Source organism: Bombina bombina, chromosome 6 (genome assembly GCF_027579735.1).
Source record: "Bombina bombina isolate aBomBom1 chromosome 6, aBomBom1.pri, whole genome shotgun sequence".
Lineage (NCBI taxonomy): Eukaryota > Metazoa > Chordata > Amphibia > Anura > Bombinatoridae > Bombina > Bombina bombina.
This window is the reverse complement of record NC_069504.1, coordinates 430,911,034-430,928,614: the sequence shown is the minus strand read 5'-3', so window position 1 is coordinate 430,928,614 and position 17,581 is coordinate 430,911,034. Positions and strand designations below refer to the sequence as shown.

Here is a 17,581-nt window from a genome sequence, read left to right as displayed (position 1 = left end):
AGAGGCTCTTCAGGTGGAGACCCCACTAGATGATATTCTGGACAGAATTAAGGCTCTTAAGCTAGCTAATTCTTTTATTACAGACGCCGCTTTTCATCTCGCTAAGTTAGCGGCAAAGATTTCCGGTTTTGCCATTTTATCGCGTAGAGTGTTATGGCTTAAGTCCTGGTCGGCTGATGTGTCATCAATGTCTAAGCTTTTGACTATCCCTTTCAAAGGTAAGACCCTATTCGGGCCTGCACTGAAAGAGATCATTTCAGAGGACCAAACAAAATAATTTTCGTTCCATTCGAAACTTCAAGGGTGGTCCCGCTTCCTCTTCCCCTGCTGCACAGCAAGAGAGGAACTTTACTCAATCCAAGCCAACCTGGAGACCTAACAAGGCTTGGAACAAGGGTAAACAGGCCAAAAAGCCTGCTGCTGCCACTAAGACAGCATGAAGGGGTAGCCCCCGATCCGGGACCAGATCTAGTAGAGGGCAGACACTCTCTCTTTGCTCAGGCCTGGGCAAGAGACGTTCAGGACTCCTGGGCCGTAGAAATTGTAACCCATGGGTATCTTCTAGATTTCAAAGATTCTCCTCCAAGGGGGAGATTCCATCTTTCTCAATTGTCTGTAAACCAGACAAAAAGAGAGGCGTTCTTATGCTGTGTAGAAGACCTTTTTACCATGGGAGTGATCTGCCCAGTTCCGAAAGCAGAACAGGAACAAGGTTTCTACTCCAATCTGTTTGAGGTTCCCAAAAAAGAGGGAACCTTCAGACCAATTCTAGATCTCAAGATCCTTCAAGATGGAGACCATTCAGACTATTTTACCAATGATCCAGGAGGGTCAATATATGACCACTGTGGATTTAAAGGATGCGTATCTACACATTCCTATCCACAGAGATCATCACCAGTTCCTCAGGTTTGCCTTTCTGCACAGGCATTACCAGTTCGTGGCTCTTCCCTTCGGGTTGGCCACGGCGCCAAGAATCTTCACAAAAGTGCTAGGGTCCCTTCTGGCGGTTCTAAGGCCGCAGGGCATAGCAGTGGTGCCTTATCTAGACGACATCCTAATTCAAGCATCGACTTTCCAACTAGCCCAGTCTCATACAGACTTAGTGTTGGCCTTTCTAAGATCTCATGGGTGGAAGGTTAACGTAAAAAAGAGTTCACTTATCCCTCTCACAAGAGTTCCATTCCTGGGAACTCTGATAGATTCGGTGGACATGAAGATTTTTCTGACGGAGGTCAGGAAATCAAAGATTTTGTCCACCTGGGAGCTCCATCTGGAGGTGTTTGCTCAACTGGTTCAGCTATGGGGCACACCAGAATTGGATCTGATGGCGTCTCGTCAGAACGCCAAACTTCCTTGTTACGGATCCAGGTTCAGGGATCCTCAGGCAGTACTGATAGATGCTCTAGCAGTACCCTGGTTGTTCAACCTGGCTTATGTGTTTCCACCTTTCCCTCTCCTTCCGCGTCTGATTGCCAGAATCAAACAGGAGAGAGCTTCAGTGATTTTGATAGCACCTGCGTGGCCACGCAGGACTTGGTATGCAGACATGGTGGACATGTCATCTCTGCCACCATGGACTCTGCCACTGAGACAGGACCTTCTTATTCAAGGTCCGTTCAAATCTAATTTCTCTGCAACTGACTGCTTGGAGATTGAACGCTTGATTTTATCAAAGCGAGGTTTCTATGAGTTGCTCATAGATACTTTGATTCAGGCTCGAAAGCCTGTCACCAGGAAGATCTATCATAAGATATGGCGTAAATATCTTTTTTGGTGCGAATCCAAAGGCTAATCATGGAGTAAGATGAGGATTCCTAGGATTTTGTCCTTTCTTAAAGAAGGATTGGAGAAAGGATTGTCAGCTAGTTCCTTAAAAGGACAGATTTCTGCTTTGTCTATTCTATTGCACAAATGTTTGTCAGATGTCCCAGACGTTCGGGCTTTTTGTCAGGCTTTAGTTAGAATCAAGCCTGTGTTTAAACCTGTTGCTCCACCATGGAGTCTAAATTTAGTTCTTAATGTTCTTCAGGGGGTTCCGTTTGAACCCATGCATTCCATAGATATTAAGCTTCTATCTTGGAAAGTTCTGTTTCTAGTTGCTATCTCTTCAACTTGAAGGGTTTCTGAATTATCTGCATTACAATGTGACTCGCCTTATCTTGTTTTCCATGCTGGTAAGGTGGTTTTGCGTACCAAACCTGGGTTCCTCCCTTAGGTTGTTACTAACAGGAATATCAATCAGGAGATTGTTGTTCCTTCTCTGTGTCCTAATCCTTCTTCTAAGAAGGAACGTTTATTGCACAACTTGGACGTGGTTCATGCTTTGAAGTTCTATTTGCAGGGAACCAAAGATTTTCGTCAATCATCTTCTTTGTTTATGGTCTTTTCTGGAAAACCTAAGGGTCAAAATGCTACAGCTACCTCTCTTTCCTTTTGGCTGAAAAGCATCATCTGTTTGGCTTATGAGACTGCTGGACAGCAGCCTCCTGACAGAATTACAGCTCACTCCACTAGAGCGGTGGCTTCCACATGGGCTTTTAAAAATGATGCTTCTGTTGAACAGATTTGTAAGGCTGCGACTTGGTCTTCACTTCATACCTTTTCTAATTTTTGCAAATTTGATACTTTTGCTTCTTCGGATGCTATTTTTGGGAGAAAGGTTTTGCAACAGTGGTGCCTTCCGTTTAGGCTTGTGTCTTGTCCCTCCCTTCATCCGTGTCCTAAAGCTTTGGTATTTGTATCCCACAAGTAAGGATGAATCCGTGGACTCGGTACATCGCAAAAGAAAGAAATTTATCAGGTAAGCATAAATTTTATTTTTTGTCCATTTTGCGGGGATAAGGCGCAACACGCTCAGCCCACCGCGAAAGCAGACCAATCCAAGGGTGCCTGGAAGCCTGCTCATGCTTGGAACAAGTCTAAGCAGCACAAGAAGCCCGCCGAGTCTAAGTCCGCATGAAGGGGCGACCCCCAACTGGTCTGTGGACCGAGTTGGGGGCAGATTGTCTCTGTTCTTAGACGCCTGGTTGCATGACGTTCAGGACCCCTGGGTTCTAGAGATAGTCGCCTAGGGTTACAGGATAGGGTTTAAGTCCTCTCCGCCCAGGGGCAGATTCCTTCTGTCAAACCTGTCTTCAAGGCTGGAAAAAAGGGAGGCCTTTCTGGGTTGCGTGCAGGATCTCTCCGCTCTAGGGGTTATTGTGCCAGTACCCCAGGCAAAAAGGGGTCTAGGGTATTACTCCAATTTGTTCATGGTCCCAAAGGAGGAGGGCACGTTCCGCCGGATTCTGGACCTCAAATGTTTAAACAAGTTCCTGTCCGTTCCATCGTTCAAAATGGAAATGTTCATATCCATTCTGCCACTAGTTAAAGAGGGGTGGCTAATGACCTATATAGACTTGAAGGATGTCTACCTTCACGTTCAGATTCACAGGGACCATTTCAGGTTCCTCAGATTTGCCTTTCTGGATCAGCACTTCCAGTTCGTGGCTCTTCCCTTCATTCTGGCGACGGCCCAGAGAGTCTTCACGAAGGTCCTGGGGGCCCTTCTAGCAGTAGCCAGATCGCAGGGCATAACAGTGGTGCCATACCTGGACAACATTCTGGTTCAGGCGCCGTCATCTCATCAAGCAGAGGCCCACACCAGGGTTCTGCTGCAGTTACTTCAATCTCACGGTTGGAAGATCAACCTAGAGAAGAGTTCTCTGCTTCCCAGTACCAGGGTTCTTGGGCACAATCATAGACTCTGTGTCCATGAAGATCTTTCTCACGGACAAGCGACGCACAAAGATGGCATCTACCTGTCTTACCCTCCAGTCTACAGTGAGACCATCTGTAGCTCAGTGTATGGAGATGATTGGGCTCATGTTCTCCAGCATGGACATCATTCCATTTGCCAGGTTTCATCTCAGAACTCTTCAATTGTACATGTTGAGACAGTGGAACTGCGATCATTCCGATCTGTCACAGCCGAAATACATGGATGCGCGAACTCGGCTTTCCCTCTCCTAGTGGATCCGCCCGGATCACCTGTCCATGGGGACATCCTTCCTGAGACCGTCCTGGGAGATTGTTACCACAGACGTGAGTCTGGCGGGATGGGGGGCTGTTTGGGGTGCCAGGATAGCGCAAGGGAAGTGGTCTCGCTTAGAGTCCCTTCTTCCAATAAATATTCTGGAGCTTCGAGCGATCTACAACGCTCTGGAGGTGTGGCCTCGTCTAAGGGACTTCAGCTTTATCAGGTTCCAGACGGACAATATCACCTTGGTGGCTTACATCAACCACCAGGGAGGCACGAGGAGCTCCCTGGCAATGAGGGAAGTGTCTCGGATACTGGGGTGGGCAGAGACCAGCAACTGTTCGATCTCTGCGATCCACATCCCGGTGTGGACAACTGGGAGGCGGATTTTCTCAGCAGGCAGACTTTTCACTCTGGGGAATGGTCTCTTCACCCCTGTTTGAGGAGATCTGTCTCAGATGGGGGACGCCGGAGATTGATCTCATGGCGTCCAGATTAAACTGCAAGCTTCCCGATACAGATTGAGTTTGTGGTACCCCCAGGCAGAGCTAATAGACGCATTGGCGATGCCTTGGGGGTTCGGTCTAGTATACATATTCCCTCCGTTACCGCTTCTTCCTCGTGTAGTGGCGCGTATAAAGCAGGAGAGAGCGTCCTCCATTCTTATTGCTCCTTCATGGCCAAGGAGGACGTGGTTCGCGGATCTGGTGGGGATGTCATCCTCTCCGCCGTGGAGGTTACCCTGTCACAGGGATCTGCTGGAACAGCATCCTTTTCAACATGAAAATCTCGATTCTCTGAGGCTGACTGCATGGAGATTGAACGCATAGCCTTGGCGAGAAGGGGTCACTCGTCGCATCTATCATAAGGTTTGGAGGACTTACTTGTCCTGGTTTGAGACTCATGGCTATCCTTGACACAGTGTAAGGGTATCCAGGATTTTGTCCTTTCTTCAAGAAGGATTGGAGAAGGGTCTCGCCGCTAGTTCCCTAAAGGGGCAAATTTCGGCTTTATCTGTTCTGTTACATAGGAGACTCGCTGATCTACCTGACATACAATCCTTTGTTCAGGCTCTATCTCGAATCCGGCATGTCTTTAAGCAGTCTGCTCCCCCTTGGAGCTTAAACTTGGTACTTAACCCCTTAATGACCACAGCACTTTTCCATTTTCTGTCCGTTTGGGACCAAGGCTATTTTTACATTTTTGCGGTGTTTGTGTTTAACTGTAATTTTCCTCTTACTCATTTACTGTACCCACACATATTATATACCGTTTTTCTCGCCATTATGGACTTTCTAAAGATACCATTATTTTCATCATATCTTATAATTTACTATAAAAAAATTATAAAATATGAGGAAAAATTGAAAAACCCCCCCCACTTTTTCTAACTTTGACCCCCAAAATCTGTTACATATCTACAACCACCAAAAAACACCTATGCTAAATAGTTTCTAAATTTTGTCCTGAGTTTAGAAATACCCAATGTTTACATGTTCTTTGCTTTTTTTGCAAGTTATAGGGCCATAAATACAAGTAGCACTTTGCTATTTCCAAACCATTTTTTTTTTTTCAAAATTAGCGCTAGTTACATTAGAACACTGATATCTTTTAGGAATCTCTGAATATTCATTGACATGTATATATATTTTTTTTAGTAGACAACCCAAAGTATTGATCTAGGCCCATTTTGGTATATTTCATGCCACCATTTCACCGCCAAATGCGATCAAATAAAAATAAACGTTCACTTTTTCACAAATTTTTTCACAAACTTTAGGTTTCTCACTGAAATTATTTACAAACAGCTTGTGCAATTATGGCACAAATGGTTGTAAATTCTTCTCTGGGATCCCCTTTGTTCAGAAATAGCAGACTTATATGGCTTTGGTGTTGCTTTTTGGTAATTAGAATGCCACTAAATGCCACTGCGCACCACACGTGTATTATGCCCAGCAGTGTAGGGGTTAATTAGGGAGCATGTAGGGAGCTTTTTGGGGTAATTTTAGCTTTAGTGTAGTGTAGTAGACAACCCCAAGTATTGATCTAGGTCCATTTTGGTATATTTCATGCCACCATTTCACCGCCAAATGCGATCAAATTAAAAAAAAAGTAAAATTTTTCACAATTATAGGTTTCTCACTGAAATAATTTACAAACAGCTTGTGCAGTTATGGCACAAATGGTTGTAAATGCTTCCCTGGGATCCCCTTTGTTCAGAAATAGCAGACATATATGGCTTTGGCGTTGCTTTTTGGTATTTAGAAGGCCGCTAAATGCCGCTGCGCATCACACGTGTATTATGGCTAGCAGTGAAGGGGTTAATTAGGTAGCTTGTAGGGAGCTTGCAGGGTTAATATTAGTTTTAGTGTAGAGCTCAGCCTCCCACCTGAAACATCAGACCCCCTGATCCCTCCCAAACAGCTCTCTTCCCTCCCCCACCCCACAATTGTCCCCGCCATCTTAAGTACTGGCAGAAAGTCTGCCAGTACTAAAATAAAAGCTATACTTTTTTTTTTTATTATTATTTTTTTAAGCATATTTACATATGCTGCTGTGTACGATCCCCCCTTAGCCCCCAACCTCACTGATCCCCCCCAAACAGCTCTATAACCCTCCCACTCTAACTTAATAGGCGCCATCTTGGGTACTGGCAGCTGTCTGCCAGTACCCAGTTTAGAAGAAAAAATTGTTTTTTTTTTACATTTGTTAAACGTTTCTGTAGTGTAGCTTCCCCCCACACAAAACCAACCCCCCACCCCTCCACGATCACTTTTTGTGCTTTAGCACAAACAAGATTAGGCCACTTTTATTAAAACATTTTCCGTAGTGTTGCGGTTCCCACCCGCTCCCGCCCCGTGCACGCGCCCGCCCGCCACCCTCCGTGCACGCGCGCGCGTCTGTGCGCGCCCCCGATCCAGCCCCCCTTGACGTCACGCGGCACACCGATGGCCGCCCACCCGCCTCCCAAGTCGGCTCCCACCCACCAACGAAACCGGCCATCGATGTCCGGTGCAGAGAGGGCCACAGAGTGGCTCTCTCTGCATCGGATGGCCATGTGAGGTTATTGCAGGATACCTCCATATCGAGGCATCACTGCAATAACCGGAAAGCAGCTGGAAGCGAGCAGGATCGCTTCCAGCTGCTTTCCACACCGAGGACGTGCAGGGTATGTCCTCAGGCGTTAACTGCCTTTTTTTTGAGGACGTACCCTGCACGTCCTCGGTCATTAAGGGGTTAAAGGGACATGAAACCCGAATTTTTTCTTTCATGATTCAGATAGAGAATACAATTTTAAACAACTTTCTAATTTACTTCCATTATCTAATTTGTTTAATTATCTTGGTATCATTTGTTGAAGGTGCATCAATGTACTAATGGTTTCTAACTGAACACATGGGAGAGCCAATCACAATCGATATATATATGGAATCACCAATCAACAGCTAGGACCTAGGTTCTCTGCTACTCCTGAGCTTGCCAAGATAAAACTTTCAGCAAAGGATAACAAGAGAAGGAAGCATATTAAATAATAGATATAAATTGGAAAGTTGATTAAAATTGCATTCTCTATCTGAATCATGGAAGATTTTTTTGGGTTTCATGTCCCTTTAAGGTCTTGCAGAAGGTTCCGTTGTACTTTGAACCTATGCATTCTCTTGACATAAAAATTCTATAATGGAAGGTTCTCTTTTTGTTGGCCATTGCATCGGCATGAAGAGTTTCTGAGCTGGCGGCCTTGCAATATGAGTCCCCTTATCTGGTGTTTCATGCGGATAAGGCTGTTCTTTGCACTGGTGTGGGGTTTCTCCCCAAGGTGGTGTCTAGCCGCTACATCAATCAGGAGATAGTCATACCTTCTTTATGTCCTAATCCTCCTCCTCCTCCTAAAGAGAGGTTACTTCATAATCTGGACGTGGTTTGTTCGTGCCTTAAAATTTTATCTTCAGGCCACAAAGGTTTTAAGACAATCTCTTTTTGTCGTGTATTCAGGGAATTATCTCGGTGCCAGTGTCACAGTATAATATCACAGTGCTTATTGTCTGAGATAATTGGTGCCAGTGTCACAGTAATATCACAGTTCTTATTGTCTGAGCTAATTGGTGCCAGTGTCACAGTAATATCACAGTGCTTATTGTCTGAGCTAATTGGTGCCGGTGTCACAGTAATATCACAGTGCTTATTGTCTGAGATAATTGGTGCCAGTGTCACAGTAATATCACAGTGCTTATTGTCTGAGCTAATTGGTTCCAGTGTCACAGTAATTTCACAGTGCTTATTGTCTGAGCTAATTGGTGCCAGTGTCACAGTAATATCACAGTGCTTATTGTCTGAGCTAATTGGTGCCAGTGTCACAGTAATATCACAGTGCTTATTGTCTGAGATAATTTGTGCCAGTGTCACAGTAATATCACAATGCTTATTGTCTGAGATAATTGGTGCCAGTGTTACAGACTGTGTCACTGACTCACTATATATAGTACTGGTGGGTTAAGCAGAGTCACTATATACAGTTATAGGGGGTCAGACCATCTCACAGACGTAATCTGATTCACTTTTTTTTGGGGGGGGGGCCCTTCTTAGATTCTTGCACCTGGGCCCTGTGGTTTCTAGTTACGCCTCTGTATTTGACCCCATTCTTGCTTTGTATTTTACCCCATCCTTGCCTTCATGTATTCAGCTTTATAACGGGTCCATCTGTAGTGAACATAGTGAACAAAGTTCTATGAAAGTGTGAAATAAAACTAGGTTTATGCTTACCAATAAAACATTTTTTTACAATCATATTAAAACCATATAAAGAATAACTGAATGATACACATTTTTATGATTTGCTTTTCTTTCATGTAATTAGCAAGAGTCCATGAGCTAGTGACGTATGGGATATACATTCCTACCAGGAGGGGCAAAGTTTCCCAAACCTCAAAATGCCTATAAATACACCCCTCACCACACCCACAATTTAGTTTTACAAACTTTGCCTCCGATGGAGGTGGCTCCGCCTCAGAGGATTACAGCTCATTCTACCAGGTCAGTTTCTACTTCCTGGGCGTTTAGGAATGAAGCTTCGGTTGATCAGATTTGCAAAGCAGCAACTTGGTCCTCTTTGCATACTTTTACTAAATTCTACCATTTTGATGTATTTTCTTCTTCTGAAGCAGTTTTTGGTAGAAAAGTACTTCAGGCAGCGGTTTCAGTCTGAATCTTCTGCTTATGTTTTTCATTAAACTTTATTTTGGGTGTGGATTATTTTCAGCAGGAATTGGCTGTCTTTATTTTATCCCTCCCTCTCTAGTGACTCTTGTGTGGAAAGATCCACATCTTGGGTAATCATTATCCCATACGTCACTAGCTCATGGACTCTTGCTAATTACATGAAAGAAAACATAATTTATGTAAGAACTTACCTGATAAATTCATTTCTTTCATATTAGCAAGAGTCCATGAGGCCCGCCCTTTTTTTGTGGTGGTTATGATTTTTGTATAAAGCACAATTATTCCAATTCCTTATTTTATATGCTTTCGCACTTTTTTATCACCCCACTTCTTGGCTATTCGTTAAACTGAATTGTGGGTGTGGTGAGGGGTGTATTTATAGGCATTTTGAGGTTTGGGAAACTTTGCCCCTCCTGGTAGGAATGTATATCCCATACGTCACTAGCTCATGGACTCTTGCTAATATGAAAGAAATGAATTTATCAGGTAAGTTCTTACATAAATTATGTTTTTCCTGGTCTGATCTCTAAATAATTTTTGTGGGCTTTGTAACTGTTGTAACTTCAGATTTTAGGCTTGTGCATTAAGCATTTACTTAAAAAAATTAATGCCAAATATGGCAACAGGTAGCAGAATTTGGCTATTTCTTTCCTATGGCATGGAGAGTCCACGATTCATTCCAATTATTAGTGAGAATTCAACGCCTGGCCAGCAGGAGGAGGCAAAGAGCATCCCAGCATAGCTGTTAAGTGTCACTTCCCTTACCCATAACCCCCAGTCATTCTCTTTGCCTCTATCACGGGAGGATGTGCGAAAATGGTGTCTGAAGATATTTAATCCTTTAATGGGTACTTTTCCCTGCAAGCAAGAATTGGGGCTATGCTGTATCCATGTCAATCTCTTTAGTAAGAGTAATGGTGGCTTTTAGCAGTTAGAAGACGTTGAGGTAGTCTTTGCTTAACTTCTAACATTAATGCTACCCCTTTATAGAAAACCAGGGTTGGTTAATCTGTTTTTCTTGTCTACAGGTCCATGTCAGCTTTTGTTTTATTTGTCACATCTAAGACGCTTTCCTGTCCTATTCTGCAGCTGAAGCTCCATGGTCACTGTCAGGAGAAAGATTTTCTGTCACACTGCGGGGCTGCTGAGAAAGCTGTTAAGTCCCTGATTCCCTTATCCCTCCTTGGCTTATGGTCTCAGTGAGGGGGCTAAGCAGCTAAAGGGGGGGGGGGGGGCTTTTGCTGTTTTTAATACTTTGTGGGGTAGGAATATCTGTGATCTACAGAGTTTGAATATGGCTTTTTCACTGTTATGCACTCTGATGCCAGTTCATTTATTAGAGTGACGGAGCCTCTGTTTAAATCTTTGAGAGGCATAGCTCACTGTTGTCTATGAATTTAGACTCCTAACATCACATCCAGTGTAGCTATGTTGGTAATGTCTCATGAGATTGTGTATACTGCATGGCCAAGCCTTGTAGCAAGGATTGTCTTCAATTAAACCTTTAAAGGCAATCCAAGTCCTATGAATAGGCAGAGATAACCCTTCCTATTATCTCGAACAGCAGACTGGTCTCTATGAATGGTTTACGGGTTTAACCCCAAGGATACTGTATGTGGGGTTTATATTCAGGATTCTCCAGTGTATAATTGTTTAACACTCGAGCTCCTGTTCATGTGTATGGGTAGTATGCTTTTATTTATTCTTATGAGACCACGCGACCGTGGTCCTCTTTATATTTTAAGCTTCTACCCTCCCCTGTGGCGCTAATCGCTTCTAATAGCGGTTCTCTATAGCAAAGTATAGTCAGTGTCATTTTTAGGTCTCTGTCTTGTTATGCCGTGACTCTTCTCGCCAATGGTGGTTTATTTGACGCGCTTTTATCGAGAAGGGACATATCTGCTCAGCAAAGGCTATCATGTGGTTCAGCAGTAAAACTCATGTAAGCTGCGACACTCTAGCTTCTAAATAGTTATATGCATAACTTTATATGGGTCTGTTTTAGATGGCAGCCGTATCTGTGATTTAAGAGCCCTATCCTCAGGTTCTTTCTGCATTGCTGGCAAGCATGTTAACTTGGAGTTCTGTTTCGGTGCAGTTGTTTTTCTAGGGACATATGTTAAGTGTTTTCTTCGGTTTTCCTATAGATGGTATTCTGGGATATGAAGTTTATGTGTGAAGGTAGAATGCCGTTTTTATTTTATTTAAAAGACTGGTCGAATTTTCCTTATATTTCTGCAGTAACCTCTTGTTTGCAACTTTCTTTCTTGGTGGATTTCGCAGGACCTGCTGTCTATGGGTACAATCTTTCTGAGACCTTCCAGGCTAAATTTAAGCACTGACGCCAGCCTGTCAGGCTGGGGAGCAGTTTGGGTCTCCTTTAAAACTCAGGGTATTTGGACTCGAGAAGAGTCTTCTCTTTCCATGATCATTTTAAAGTTGAGAGCAATCTTCTATGCCTTGACAGCTTGGCCTCAACTAGCCTTGGTACCGTTTATCAATTTCCAGTCGGACAACATTTCCTCCGTGGCTTACATCGACCACCTGGGAGGAACTAGGAGTTAGTTAGCAATGAAGGAGGTGACCTGCATTCTTCAGTTGGTGGGATCTCACAATTGTCTCTTATCCGTCATCCACCTTCCAGGGGTGGACAACTAGGAAGCAGATTTTCTGTGCAGGCAGACCTTTCATCCCAGGGAGTGGGTTCTCCATCCAGAGGTATTCTCAAGCATATCCCTCAGGTGGGGGGTTCCGGAGTTGGATCTGATGGCATGTCAACACGCCAAGCTCCCATGGTTCAGTTCAAGATCAAGAGATCCTCAAGCCACTCTGCATAACGCTCTAGCGGTTCTTTGAAACTTCGGTCCAGCATACCTTTTTCCTCCGTTTGCTCGTCTTCCACAAGTCGTTGCTCACATCAAACAAAGGAGGGCTTCTGTGATTTTATTAGCTCCTGTCTGGCCTCTCAGGATCTGGTTTGTGGATCTGGGGTCAATGTCATCTTCTCCATCTTGGAGGTTACCTCTGAGGAATGACCTTCTACTTCAGGGTCCCTTCATCCTCCCAAATCTGGATTTCCTGAAGTTGACTGCTTGGAGATTAAACACCTCGTTTTGGCTAGGCGTGGCTTCTCTGAGAAGGTCGTTGATACCGTGCTTCAGACTCGTTACTTGCAGGATTTACCAAAATTTTGGTGCAAATTTCTTTATTGGTGTGAATCAAAAGGTCTCTCTTGGAGCAGGGTAAGGGTACCCCCAATTTTGTCTTCCCTTTAAGAGGGTCTGGAGAAAGGTTTGTCAGTCAGCGCTCTGAAGGGTCAGATTTCTGTTCTGGCTATTCTTTTGCTCAAACATCTGGCAGATCTGCCAGATGTTTTTTCTTTTTTTGTTCAGGCCCTGGTCAGAATCTGGCCTGCGTTTAAACCTTTTGCTCCACCTTAGAGCTTTAATCTTGCTCTGACGTTTTGCAGTAGCCTCCGTTTGAGCCGTTGCATTCTGTTGATAATAAATTATCTTGGAAGGTTTTGTTTCTTATTGCTATTCTTCTGCTCGCAGAGTTTCCAAACTTCGGCTCTGCTGTGTGATTCTCCTTCCTTATATTTCTTGCGGCTGTATGCTGGGTTTTCTTCCTAAGGTAGTGTCGGATAGCAATTTTGATCAGGAAATTGTGGTTCCTTCCTATTGTCCCGATCCTTCTTCCCAGAAGGAACATCTTTTGCATGATCTGGATGTGTGTGCTCTGAATTTTTACCTTCAATCTAAATGATTTTCGGCAATCTTCTACCCTGTTCATTGTTTTTTCTGGTAAGCGTAAGGGTCAGAAGGCTTCTTCTACTACTCTTTTTCTCTCTTTGAGAAGTGTTATCCGGTTAGCTTATGAGATAGCTAGACAACAGCCCCCTGAGAGAATTACGGCTTATTCCACTAAGGCTTTCTCGTCAAAATGAAGCTTCTGTGGAACAAATCTGCAAGGCGGCTACATGGTCTTCTTTGCATACATTTTCCAAATTCTACATATTTGATACTTTTGCCTTGGCTGGCTTCCTTTCGCAGTTAAGTTCTTCAAGCGGTGTGGTGCCTTCTGTTTAGGTCCACCTGTCTTGTTCTCCCTCCCTTTCATTCTGTGTCCTTTAGCTTGGGTATTAGTTCCCACTAGTAATATGAATGAATCGTGGACTCTCCATGCCATAGGAAAGAAAACAAAATTTATGCTTACCTGATAAATTTCTTTCTTTCCGGGCATGGAGAGTCCACAACCCGCCCTTATTTAATTTAAGTTTCTTGTATACAAACCTCAGGCACCTCTATACTCTTGTGTTATCATCTTTTTCCGTTTCCTTCGGCCGAATAACTGGGGCATATGGGTAAGGGAAGTGACACTTAAAGGGAAACTGAACCCAAATTTTTTCTTTTGTGATTCAGATAGAGCATGAAATTTTAAGAAAGTTTCTAATTTACTCCTATTATCAATTTTTCTTCATTCTCTTGCTATCTTTATTTGAAAAAGAAGGCAACTAAGCTTTTTTTGGGTTCAGAACTATGGACAGCACTTTTTATTGGTGGATTAATTTACCCACCAATCAGAAAGGACAACCCAGGTTGTTCACCAAAAATGGGCCGGCATCTAAACTTACATTCTTGCATTTCAAATAAAGATACCAAGAAATGAAGAAAATTTGATAATAGGAGTAAATTAGAAAGTTGCTTAAAATGTAATGCTCTATCTGAATCGCGAAAGAAAAAATTTGGGTTCAGTGTCCCTTTAACACCTCTGCTGCGGTGCTGTTTGCCTCCTCCTGCTGGCCAGGAGTTGAATTCCTACTAGTAATTGGAATGAATCGTGGACTCTCCATGCCCGGAAATAAAGACATTTATCATGTAAGCATACATTTTGTTTTTCAGAGCTGGATTTATTCATGTGAAAGTGCAACACACAACGATCTATGTATATTCAGATCTTTGTGTGTTGTACTTTCACACAAATGAAATTGTTTGCCACTACCCCTGGCCATATTCTGCATTTGTTTATATAAAAAAACGCCAAGTGCACATGTCTAGTTTCTACTCACTTCGATAGTACACAGTACTGAACTTTAAGCAATCAGATTTATTTGAATGTTTACCCTTTTGTATGTTAGTTTTTACTTTCTCCACCCTTGTGCATAAATCATCATTACTGAACATTAAATTGTAAAGAGTCTCTCCTTCACAGGACGCATATTAGTCAGGTAATTTAATTATACAGGGAAAAAGGAAAGCAATAGCACTACAAAATTCAGAAGGGTATGCTCTATTGTATCTTTACTCAATTTTATTTTCTTACGAGCTAGAGTGCTTGTGCACAAAAACAATTGCAAAATAAAGTCAAAAGAATCCCACAAGGGGTTTAGACTCAAAGCATGCACTTAAATAGCACTTCAAACTACCCCTTAGTATATAAACATCATCTGGGAAAGAGTTCGGGTTTAGTAAATTAAAACTTAACTTTTATTGTATATTCTTATTTTTAAAATACATATAAGTGTGTGTGCGTGTAAAGTGATTTAAAAACACAAAGAGACTCGAGATTGAGTGTAATTCAATAAAGTAGAGTTCTGGTAGTCTCAGAAGGAATATATAGACCGTTGTTCTAATATCTCCAGATATTAGAACAACGGTCTATATATTCCTTCTGAGACTACCAGCACTCTACTTTATTGAATTACACGCAATCTCGAGTCTTTGTGTTTTTAAATCACTTTACACACACACACACTTATATGTATTTTAAAAATAAGAATATACAATAAAAGTTAAGTTTTAATTTACTAAACCCGAACTCTTTCCCAGATGTTTACATACTAAGGGGTAGTTTGAAATGCTATTTAAGTGCATGCTTTTGAGTCTAAACCCCTTGTGGGATTCTTTTGACTTTATTTTGCAGGTAATTTAATTAAGTGACTCCGGACAACATAGAGTTTAATTTAAGCTTTGAAAACTTTTATACAGTTCATCATTTAGCTTGTTTATATTGTTCATTATACATATACACTTATACAATATACAGTCTTTCTGCTTCTCTCTATTTTGCTACTATAACACTTAGGTTTTTCAAGGGACAGATGATCAACTCAATGAGATGTACCAAAACCATCAAAGAACTGTGAGAGACAAGGAGCGAAAGCTGACTGAACATCAGCGTGATCTGGATAGAGCAGTAAAAGACTCGCAAAGACTCAACCGAGAAAAGGGCGATTTGCTAGTCCAGCAAGGTAATCACTTAATTGTGCTCTTATGCATACCTTCCTAAAAGATCTTTTCTAGTTGTGAACTCAACTACATCTCTGCTACCTCTAGGGCTTTTCACTGCTCTCATAATTGCATGCTCCTTTGAATTTCATGTGTGCACTGAGTTGACTACAAGCTTACTCCTAGCCAGCCCAGAGCAGATACAGTAGTAATTCATGGAGTGTACATTTGAAGGGCAATGGAAAACATAGGATACAGAAAGACCTTCTGCACTTTCATATGGGGGCATTGTAGGTAACATTTAACAACACCCATTTAACACCACCCATTTAACACACAGATGTATCTTGCCTGATCCTTGCTAGCTAAGACTCCCCCTTACCGAGCCCCATACATTTTTAGTTCTGTCCATCTTAATATCAGCATGACTAAGGTTCTACCTTCTCCCTTAACCTTGCCTGTATGTTGTTGCTTCTAGAAGAGGCACTTCAGACCGCTAAGACACTAAGAGGATTCCAGAGCATAGGCATATTGCCAGAGGGTTGTTTGGACAATCATTGCTTGGTCCCCCAGCTGATGAGTTAGCTGCTTTCTGATTTCTTATTTACTGAAACTGAATGCCATAAATAGATTTTCTTTTGCATGATGTACCGAGTCCACGGATTCATCCTAACTTGTGGGATATTGTCCTTCATGACAGGAAGTAGCAAAGAGAGCACCACAGCAGAGCTGTCTATATAGCACCCCTCTTAACTCCACCCCCCAGTCATTCTCTTTGCTGGCTCTAAGCAGGAAGAGTAAAGAGAAGAGGTAACATAGTAACATAGTAACATAGTAGATAAGGTTGAAAAAAAAGACTGAAGTCCATCGAGTTCAACCTATACAAATCTAAAATACTTACAAAAAGCTCCAGTTAAGCTTAAATAACCCCATTAAAATGTGACCCATTTAATACTAGCAATCATATCCATGAATTTTGTTTGTATACAGAAACTTATCCAGACTATTTTTAAATGTATCTATGGTATTGGCATTCACTACCTCCTTTGGTAATGAGTTCCACAATTTTATTGCTCTCACAGTGAAAAAACGTTTCCGTTGCAGGAGATTAAATCTCCTTTCCTCCAACCTTAAATTATGACCTCTTGTCAGAAACAATTTTCTTGGAATAAACAGAGCTTCTGCCATCTCTGTATATGGGCCTTGAATATATTTATATAAAGTAATCATGTCACCTCTCAAGCGCCTTTTTTCTAAAGAAAACAGACCCAGTTTGGCTAGCCTCTCCTCATAGGTTAATTTCTCCAATCCCCTTATTAGCTTTGTGGCCCTTCTCTGAACTTTTTCTAGTTCTGCAATATCTTTTTTAGCAATTGGTCCCCAGAACTGCACTCCAAACTCAAGGTGAGGTCTTACCAGGGCTTTATATAATGACAGAATTATGCTTTCCTCCCTTGAATCAATGCCTCTTTTAATACATGCTAGTATCTTATTAGCCTTTGAAGCCGCTGCCCTGCATTGTGCACCCATCTTTAGCTTGTTATCTATTACTACTCCCAAATCCCTTTCCTCCTGTGTTTGGCTAAGTCTTGTCCCATTTAAAAAATATGTAGCCTGCTTAACAGGTGTTAAACTGTTAGTTTTATTTTATCTTCAATCAAGTGTTTGTTATTTTTAAATGGTACCGGTGTTGTACTATTTGCTCTCAGGCAGGACATAGATGAAGATTTCTGCCTGGAGGATGATGATCTTAGCATTTGTAACTAAGGTCCACTGCTGTTCCCACATGAGCTGAGGAGTACAGGAAAACTTCAGTGTGAGGAACGGTTTCTTGCTATACAGCAATGAGGTATGTTCAGTCATATTTTCTGCAGAGACTGTGTTAACTCAGAAAGGCTGAGTGTCCCCATTAGGGTAAGGGGAAGCAGTAATCCTAGTGTTATCATAGGTTTTTACTAGCTTGCATAAAGGGTTAATTTTTTGTGGGCACTCAGTTTGTTATGTGAATTTGGGGCAAACGTTTTTGTGTCTGGGAGTAACGTTTTCTGTTTTATTGAGGGTTCTTTGGGGTTGTTTATAACCCACATGGGTTTCAGGCAGGGTTTGTTAGTTTTGT

General features: G+C 42.4%; 1 protein-coding gene across 1 annotated transcript in view; it reads left to right on the top strand.

Moving 5' to 3' along the window:
- The window catches only part of RAD50 (RAD50 double strand break repair protein), a 917,823-nt gene that overhangs the window by 447,091 nt on the left and 453,151 nt on the right, over nt 1-17,581 (top strand). Inside the window, exon 8 of the mRNA XM_053719284.1 lies at nt 15,323-15,488. Coding sequence (XP_053575259.1) covers nt 15,323-15,488 — 166 coding nt within the window. The remainder of the gene's footprint in view (nt 1-15,322; nt 15,489-17,581) is intronic.